Here is a 9,332-nt window from a genome sequence, read left to right as displayed (position 1 = left end):
GCAACAGAGTGGTAAATGCCTGGAATGCTCTACCTGACTCTGTTGTTACATCCTTTAACCCACACATCTTCAACCTTAAACTGCCTACCATGGGCCTCACCCCATTCCTAAGAGAGGAAGGCGTGCATACGCCACCAGCATGCCTACTGTCCCTGCCCTACTGTCCCCATTTATTTGTACTCATTTCCTTTGTTCATGCCAATGTTTATACTTATACCTGTTATCTAGTACATGTTCGACAATAAATAAATAAGCAAGTATGATCTCGGGTACTTTCATGAACATCCCATGGATCCAATCTTGCTATTGATGAATGAGATCATTTTAAATTTGCTGCCCATATAAGTACTTTGACATTGTTTCTTTCTGCTATTTCTTCCAGTTTCCCAGGACGGAAAATATCTAGGATTTCCTGGGTCTCCATCCTAACCGAAGATTAATCAAATCTGACCCCGCTTAGTTTTCTTGGAATCAGCCGTGCCCTTCTAAGCGCTACGTTCAATATCGTATCACAAAATCATAATTGTAAAAAAAAAATACATCTGCTTTTTCTCTCGGTCTCTTTCAGCAGCTCAATTCTTAACAAGGCGCCGGCCGCGACTCGGTTTCCAGGGTCCTTTCGCGAGCGAGCTGGCAGGGAAACGGTAGCCGCCGGTCCGAAAAGTCCGTCGCACTTTCCGCTTTCGCGAGCAACTTCCTGTAAACCCGCCGTTGCTCAGTGCGAGGAAGGGGGCTGCTCGCGCGTGCGCGTTCGCCCTGGAACCATGAGCTCCAGCGTCAGAACCCGACGGGATTGGTTTGCTGCCGCACCTCAACGCCTGGTACGGTAGTTGGTCTGGCCCCTTCCTTGGAAGCTGCTGCCCTGAGAAGATTAACGTAGGCTGCGATGGGGTTGTAAGAAAACCGGCCTTCGGCGGGCACAGCTTGGGGTGGAGGGGGGGATAAGTAATTGCCGCTTAACCTTTTCCTGGCGAAGCTGTGATCTCCGGGCTATTGGCTGCTACGGGAACTTAAGCTTTATAGACTGCCGGCCTAAAGGGCTCAATTGGATGCTGCTCAGCCCTGTTCCTTTCTCCAGTGGATGGCGGTTGGTCGTGGTGTTAATCGTTCTCTCCCCAAACCCTCACACACCCCCGCCCCTCCTCTTAAGTCTCCAGGCGAGGAGGGAAGAGATCAGCGCCACCAACGAAGACGGAGAGAAATCCATCCAGGTAAAGAAAAAGGAAACCCTTCATGGGTGTAGTCTGGTATACTGTGGATGCCTTGGGAAATGACCCGCCTGCAAAAGCTTGTGCTACAGTGAAGTTGCTGCTAAAACGGAAAGCGCCTTTGTTGTAATAGATTTAAAAAAATCTGTTTCTGGGAAAGAAAAAGGAAAGAGGAAATCCTAAATTGGTATTATTCCTCCATTTAGTCACAAGTTATACCGTAAGGTACCTTGGGAAAGGATCAGTCTGCAAAAAGCTTACCCTTCAGTGGCTAGTCCGTAAGGGCCTTTATGGTTATAGATTAATAATCCGTTCCTGGGGAACGTGTCTTTCATGGTAGGTGGAAGAAGAGAATTACACAATCCCGAAATTGCTAGGATCTTTGGATGAGTTATTTATTTCATAGTCCTTTTCCAGAGTTATCAACACCTCTTTGCTTGCTGTTTCCTGAAACTAGTCCTTGGCAAAGGAATAAGGAGGCACTTAATTTCATTTTGCTCTTAACCCTGTTCACTGGGAGTTGTGTAGCACAGGAAATTAGTAGTGGAATGTCAAGTTTAACGAGTTTTGTGGATTAGTGGCATATTTATTTGCTGGGATACTGTCCCAATCCTTACTATTCCTCCTTTTATTCACACACGAGAGAGGGTTGTCAAGATTTACTATTAAATATGAATATTTAATATGAATATCTGTAAAAAGGAACATCAAAAGGATTTCTAAGACTGTGCAGTCTGATATGAGTGGATCTTTACTTGTACTGCTTTATGTCATGACAGGTTCTTATTTCTAAAACTATACGACTTGTACAGATATGATATATCTGCTATCATTGCATTTTTAAAGAAGTAGTCATGATAGCATCTTCTAAAAGGTGAATCTATAGACATAATAGAGGAGAGACTGCTTGATGATCCTCTTGATCAATATTTTTTGCCTCTATAAATATTCAGCACATGTTTTTATTTTGTCATGAATAGGATTCATATATATAATCTAAATTCAATTCCCTGTTGAAAGAACTCTGGAAAACTGAAGGTGCCCAGTATACTTCAGAGGATTATCAACATTACACAGTGTTAAGATCATCATTTTCTCTCCTTAGGAAAACAGTGGGGGGAGGTAATGTTGATTTGAGAACTGCTTTAACTGTTGATTCTTCATCTTATGAACTTTTATTGGCTTTTAAATACCTGAGTGCATTTATTTTTAAGATAAATAAAAATATTCCAGTTCTGTAAATGAATAAATCTTACCCACATTTAATAAGTTCTTTACTCTCTTCTTAATTATTGGAATTAATTGTCTAATGAGGTTTTTCTGTAGTAGAATTTTGGTATTTGGCAATGGCTGATGGCCATATTACCTGGTAGCTTAGCAAAGAATTTTCACAATTCTTTAAATGTAAAAAGCATTTATGAAATCAACCTTAACAGGGTTTTGCAGGATATATAACTGTTGAAGGAATGATAACCAACACGCATTGGAAATCAAAGATGCTTCTCTGCATTTATAATGAGTGACATAGACTTGACATACTATGGTATAGTTATTAATAGAGGGTCTGCTGAAAGTTCCTTTGTGATGTTTGCAGACAAAGAATGACATGGCAGATTTTATCTATCTTATGGAATAGTGTCCAGTTTATGGAGTAGTCTCCCTGGAAGTATATGTAACCCTACTTTCTGCAGTTCTGCAAACAGGTTAAAACGTAGCATTTCAGTGCAGTTTCTATGCCAGCTGATTCACTGGGGGGGGGGGGGGCTGTCATCTGGAGTTTTATTTTTGTTTTCTATGTATATATTTTTCTTTTGATGCTACAGTATTCTGACTAGCTATTACTGACTTTTCCTTTTTGTCTGATGTTGAAGATGCCTTCCAAAAAAATAGATTAACAAAAGTGTAATGATATGTAATGTATTTAGTATCAACTATGATACTTTGTAGCATTGATACTGTAGCATAATAGCATTTTGTACTGTGAGTTGTTATCAGTTAGGGTTAGGCAAAAAAGAAAGCTTTTTTTCTAGCACTGAATTTTAATATCAAATAAAAACTTGAAGTTCAACTCTACACATGTTTAATGTGAAATAATTTATATTGTGTACATTGTGGAACTTATTTCACAATTCATGCTGTGCAACAAAGAAATTAAGTGTACAGTTCATTGCATGCTTATATTGAATTGACAAATATGTGAACACGTGTCATTGTTTCTTCTTTAGTAACTTTAAAACCATACGAACATTCAATTGATAAGTCACTTGCTTTTTTTTTCTTCCCTTTTTTAAATAGTTTATTTCTTCCAGAATGGCTTGTTCTAGAACTTGCTCAGGAGAAAATGGAGAACAGGCCACTTCGCAGAATAACAGTGGTGATAATGAGAGGCAATGGCAGCAGGAACGCCTCAACAGAGAGGAAGCTTATTATCAATTCATTAATGCACTTAGTGATGAAGACTACAGATTAATGAGGGATCGTAACCTTCTTGGGACTCCAGGTGACTCTTAGTTTAAAATACTTTACACATCTAATGTAATACTGAATTATCTGCAGTTTGATAATTAAAATGAATTCAAATAATACTTTAGCTTTTATGTTCAAATTGCCCACAGAATTTACTGTATCATGTAACATGGTAGATAAACAATATCATTTATTACTTATGTGCCCTGAATCTTAGTGAGAAATACATTTAATTCTATTTATTTAAATTTTATTTAATTGATTACCAGGATTTTTAAAATGTGTATTGCAAATTCTTTTCATTTAATCTTTTTAGTTGATTTGGGATAAAGCTTATAGAAAGTACATACAAAGTAGAGCAAATATAGTTTCTTAAATAACAAATCTCAGATTGCATAGAAGAAATACGCAATAGTTTGAGGTCACTTACCTTTTTAGGCAAATGAGATATAAATGCAAGGAAAAGTTATGAAAGGTTTTGCAGTTTATGCATATTAATACTTTTTTACCATTCTGGTTTTCCATTTATTTCTTTTTTTTAAATCTTCAATTGTAATAACAACTATTGTTTTGTTTGTTCATGTGCATTCAGATAATAAATAAAATTAACAGCATAAAACAAACTCTTTTAGGAGAAATAACAGCAGATGAGCTGCAACAACGTTTGCAGAGTGCAAAGGAAAATCAGTCATCCCAGTCTGAGCCAGAAAATAGAGAATGGGAAGGTAATACTGCTGGATGTAAACTATTTCTTTCTTTCTTTCTTTCTTTCTTTCTTTCTTTCTTTCTTTCTTTCTTTCTTTCTTTCTTTCTTTCTTTCTTTCTTTCTTTCATAGTTTTGGGGAAAATGCAATTTATATTGCATATATGCTTCAGAAAAAAAATATTTATTAGAATCATCAGCCAACATGCTTCATGAGCTTCTCTGAGGCTAAGGAAGAGGATTAGTTGTGGAAAACTGTAAAAGGGAATTAAAGAAAACCAGGGTTGGAATTTGGAAAAAAGTGCTTGTTGGAAAACATTTGATACTTTATTTCTAGGGGAAAGGCTGCAAAATATCCATGCTGTTGCTATAGTTAGCCCAAGGGATGCAGTGGCTCAGTGGCTAAGACGCTGAGCTTGTTGATAAGAAAGGTTGGCAGTTCAGCGGTTCAAATCCCTAGTGCTGCTGCGTAATGGAGTGAGCTCCTGTTATTTGTCCCAGCTTCTGCCAACCTTGCAGTTCGAAAGCATGTAAAAATGCAAGTAGAAAAATAGGAACCACCTTTGATGGGAAGGTAACAGCATTCCGTGAGCCTTCAGCGTTTGGTCATGCCAGCCACATGACCACAGAGATGTTTTCGGACAGCGCTGGCTCTTTGGCTTTGGAGATGAGCATCGCCCCCTAGAGTCAGTAACAACTAGCACATATGTGTGAGAGGAACCTTTACCTTTATCTTACAGTTAGCCCATTTGTTCATTTCTCTCCCCCCCCCTTTATTATTTTTATATATAACTCAAGGCAACAAACTTACATAATGCTCCTTCCTCTTTTTATTTTCACCACTACAACAACCCTGTGAGGTGAATTGGGCTGGGAGAAAGCGATTGGCCCAAAGTCACCCAGCTGGTCTTCATGACTAAGGCGGGACTAGAACTCAGAATCTTTTGGTTTGTATCTTGGTGCTTTAACCACTAAACCAAACTACAAGTTGGATGTGGCTGGTGGATGTTTAGATGGAAGGTGAAAGACTAACAAGTATACCTTGTTAGAAGGGATAGATATTCTGTGTTTTTTCAGAAGCATTAAGAATGCATATTGTTAAGGAAAAAAAACATCTGAAATAAATTGTAATTGAAAAATCTAGGGATATTTCAGATCATATAAATCTTTTACTTTTCTCTGTAACTGTCCATCTTATTATGAACTTTGCTTATTATAGGGTGGGATACTATTGTATTCTTTCTTTTTTTACATTGGACCAAGAGAGTACCTGAAGTTATTCAGTTAATTGACATGAAATTTTACAAACAACTCTTACTAATTTTTTTTTAAAAAAATGCTTATTCAAACATTGTTGATAATATAGAATATATAAATCTGTGCCTATAATCTTTATCCTATTTTGGGTAACCAACATAGCTCATGTGTTACAGTATTGAAAGCTGGTTTTACTGGTTTTTGACATGAAAATAGAAATTATATTTAGCTCTCTGTAGTGAAATAGTATAGTGTAGAAAAGAATAGTATATTGGATTACACTTCATATTATTTCTGCAAGGAGCATATATTCATATTATCAAGTGACACTCATACTTAATTGCCTTATCTAAATGAAATCAAACCAAAACTCCTAAAAATGTATTTCTTTAATTACTCACAGATTCAGAGACGCTTGGGGAAAACATAACCAGCAACTCCTTACTTGAGTGGCTGAACACAGTTCATCATACAGGAAATTCCACACATAGTGGCCAGAGTGGAAACCAGAGTTGGAGAGCTGTAAGCCAGGCAAACCCAAGTAGTGGAGAATTCCGATTTAGTCTTGAAATAAATATAAACCACGAACAGAACAATGATATTACTCCTGGGGAACAACTGAATGAGTTCTTACATGGCCATTCCAGTAGAATGCATATGGAAAATAGACCTGTAATTGCAAATAGCCCAGTAGCAAGCCGAACTAGGAGCAGGACATTAGCTAATTCTGTTGGCCATGAATTTGTCTCATCAGGAATTGGAAACGCTAGTGGTTTGCTGACTCAGAATGCTGAAGAAAATTCTCGATTCTTCTCTGGTAGACTTGGAGCTAGAAGTTCAGCAAGTTCAACACCTAACAGCCTTTTAGACGACAATGAACACAACATCATTAGGCAAAGGAGAACCCAGAGAGTGACGCCAGTAAGATATCACAGAGGGAGAGCTAGAACTCGAAGAAATGCAAGGCAAAGGACGGAGGTTTTAAGATTAAGATCAACTTTTAGAGGCCAATTCCAATCTCTTTTGGAAAATGGGCAACCAGTCAATATACAACAAATGCATGCAGGAGCTAATGGGGCGCACACAGCCCAGCCTTCTCCAGAACAAACTGAGGAACAAGCATCTTCACTCGGTGTAACTTTGGAAGAGGAAGAATCCGTAAGAGCCACAGCTGCATCTAGAAGGCATCCTAGTATTACATTAGATCTTCAGGTGAGGAGAATTCGTCCCAGAGAAAATAGAGATCGTGACAGTATTGCTTCCAGAACTCGTTCAAGAGCAGGCATGGCAGACAATTTGGTGACTCTCGAAAGTGATAACGAAGGATTTATTCAGAATGTTTCACGGTCCGAATATGCAGGAATACGGACATACGTTAACACTATACGGATACCTCTTCATAGGGCATCAGATACTGGACTTGGTGAGTCTTCATCAGTGGCTGTCAGATCAATTTTAAGGCAAATTATGACTGGATTTGGAGAGCTAAGCTCCTTAATGGATACAGAAACAGGTTCTGAAACGGAGAGGAATAGTCAGCACTTGTCAGAAGTACAGCCCCCAGTGCCTAACTTGGACACTTTAAATAATATTGATGTATTTAATGCAACTTCACCTAGGGATAGACTAACTGAACAAGATAGCAGGGAAAGGCAGGGAGAAACAAATTCTATCCAACATCATCAAAATAATAATACCCCAAATAGCAGAGCTTCATTTGTTGAAAATGGAACACTTCCCATCCTTCGCCTTGTACCTTATCTTTTATTAGAAGAAGATTCCAGTGACAACTTGAGAGGGTTGACCAAAGACCAGATTGATAATCTTTCCACCCGGAATTATGAGAATCCCCATTCAGAAGATGATGAAATAAGTAAAACGTGTAGCGTGTGCATTAATGAATATGTTGTAGGAAACAAGCTAAGGCAATTACCATGCATGCATGAATTCCATTTTCATTGTATTGATCGATGGCTTTCTGAAAATTCCACTTGCCCAATTTGTCGGCAACCTGTAGTAACTTAATATTGCAGGCAGTAGAAGAATCATCAAATCCAGAGGCCTCTTTTTTTTTACTGACTTTGAATAATAAGAGAGGATGTTTTAGATATGTTTAAAGTAGGAGAAAATCTCATGATTTGCTAAAGGATTGACCTAACGTCCAAGTACAGATATAAGAGGTACAAGAGTAAATATTCAAATTACCTTAATGAAATTATATTTTTCTATATAATTTTGTTATGCATAGCACTTGTGTAATTCAGGAGCTTACGTTATTAATCTTTTTATTGAGGTTTCCATTTGTTTTCTGCAGTTCTAAAGTAATGTTATTATTCTATAAACAATCCCCCTTTTAAGTTGCCAAAGAACAAACATTGGGGCACCTGGCAAAAAGGTACTTGCTATTTGAAGTGCTTTTCATATACAATGTATATTTTTATGGACTACACTGCACATTTGGCTTTATTTAAATGTTTTATAGAAGTTTTGCATGCTTTTTATACAGTTTCCCATTGACACATTAAGATTTAAATCTTAAAAGCAACTGAAATTTAATTCACTCGACTGATTTGGACAGTCCATATTTTAGCATATACAGCCATAAGATTAGAGTGGATGATAGCTAATCCATACTTGCCTCTTCTTTGGTCATTTCACAACATTCAGAAAGGAAAGTGTATATTTAATAAGTCCGTGGCAGCACTTTGGCTACAAAAAGGAAAAAAGATGCTTTGGAATGTTGCAGGAATGCTCATGTGGCCCTTGGCAACTTCTTGAAAGTGTGGTGTCTTTTCTTTGGTCATACACCCATCTTCATTCCAGATTAGCATAATCTTAGTTTAGCCTTGGGAAAGAAGCTCTAGTTAAATAAGTTGTCAAAAGATGATTGATACCCAATCGCAGCACTGTGTTCCTTTCAAATCCAAAGCACTCCACACCCAACATATTTAATGCATTTGACACACATGAAGACAGACTAGTTTTAAAAGAATTTTAATTTGTACATGAACAATGATCATACTTCCTTAACACCATGCATGGTTCCCTTTTTTAAAATAAGCAATACTATCAGTTTGCTGTGAACAAAAAGCATGTAATTATTGTTATCTTAAAATGGAGAACTTCCAGAGGATTTTGTTGTTAAGAAAAAAATGTATGTTTACTGTAAGATATCAGAAACATCTGTATGCTTGGGTTGAAGGCATATTATACCAATATCTGATAAAGAAATAAAACAACAAAAATGGAAAAGTTGTGAATCATTTATGTCATCTAAAATATGACAAAATTGATGTACTGCTTGTTTCTTTCTTGCAGCTAGTTGAACCTGTTGAGCTTGGTTTGTAGTAAATAGCCTAAGGACGAGTGTATATCAATTAGTTTTAGAAGTCTTGTGTGTTGTTTTCCCCATAGAATGGGGCAAACAGTCTAGGGAGCCAGAACATTTCCTGAAATAATTTTTCTCTTGCAGTAGTACATACGGTATCCTTTTTGATCACGGTAAACATGGGCTAGCAGTCTACTCCAGATGTTAAAATGATAAATAGCAATAGCACTTACATACTACTTCATAGTATGGGTGGATCACACACCATAGTATGGGTGGATCACACTTACATACTACTTCCACTATGGGTGGATCACAGATGTTTTTTCCTTCTCTCCTTTCTTATATCTCCCACAAAAATAATGCCCCT

The 9,332-nt window shown here is 37.4% G+C and overlaps 1 protein-coding gene across 3 annotated transcripts; it reads left to right on the top strand.

Moving 5' to 3' along the window:
* Nucleotides 1–392: 392 nt before the first annotated feature.
* On the top strand, nt 393–8,886 carry RNF6 (ring finger protein 6). Of its 3 annotated transcripts, none has more exons than XM_014053194.2 (4): nt 393–1,211; nt 3,504–3,708; nt 4,307–4,399; nt 6,389–8,886. In XM_014053194.2, the coding sequence occupies exons 1-4, from the start codon at nt 1,050–1,052 to the stop codon at nt 7,657–7,659; spliced, it is 1,731 nt and encodes a 576-aa protein (XP_013908669.2). In that variant the 5' UTR covers nt 393–1,049; the 3' UTR covers nt 7,660–8,886. The 3 variants fall into 3 exon arrangements, with proteins under 3 accessions (XP_013908669.2, XP_013908668.2, XP_087577362.1); XM_014053193.2 differs by having other exon boundaries at nt 395–1,211; nt 6,038–8,886; XM_087721236.1 differs by having other exon boundaries at nt 1,084–1,211; nt 3,518–3,708; nt 6,038–8,886.
* Nucleotides 8,887–9,332: the final 446 nt, after the last annotated feature.

This window comes from Thamnophis sirtalis, unplaced genomic scaffold (genome assembly GCF_051295495.1).
Source record: "Thamnophis sirtalis isolate CommonGarterSnake01/CBP01778 unplaced genomic scaffold, rThaSir2_p1.2 scaffold_8, whole genome shotgun sequence".
NCBI classification, from domain to species: Eukaryota; Metazoa; Chordata; class Lepidosauria; order Squamata; family Natricidae; genus Thamnophis; species Thamnophis sirtalis.
Note: the sequence above shows the minus strand (reverse complement) of the source record. Positions and strands in the feature narration are given on the sequence as shown.

What these genes read in the sequence shown, in the direction of transcription:
- RNF6 (XM_014053193.2), top strand. Translation starts at nt 1,050, where the DNA reads ATGCTGCTCAGCCCTGTTCCTTTCTCCAGTGGATGGCGGTTGGTCGTG. An exon ending in ACGGAGAGAAATCCATCCAG is followed by an intron (nt 1,212 to 3,503) that starts GTAAAGAAAAAG and finishes TTTTTTAAATAG; the next exon opens with TTTATTTCTTCCAGAATGGC. An exon ending in TAACCTTCTTGGGACTCCAG is followed by an intron (nt 3,709 to 4,306) that starts GTGACTCTTAGT and finishes AAACTCTTTTAG; the next exon opens with GAGAAATAACAGCAGATGAG.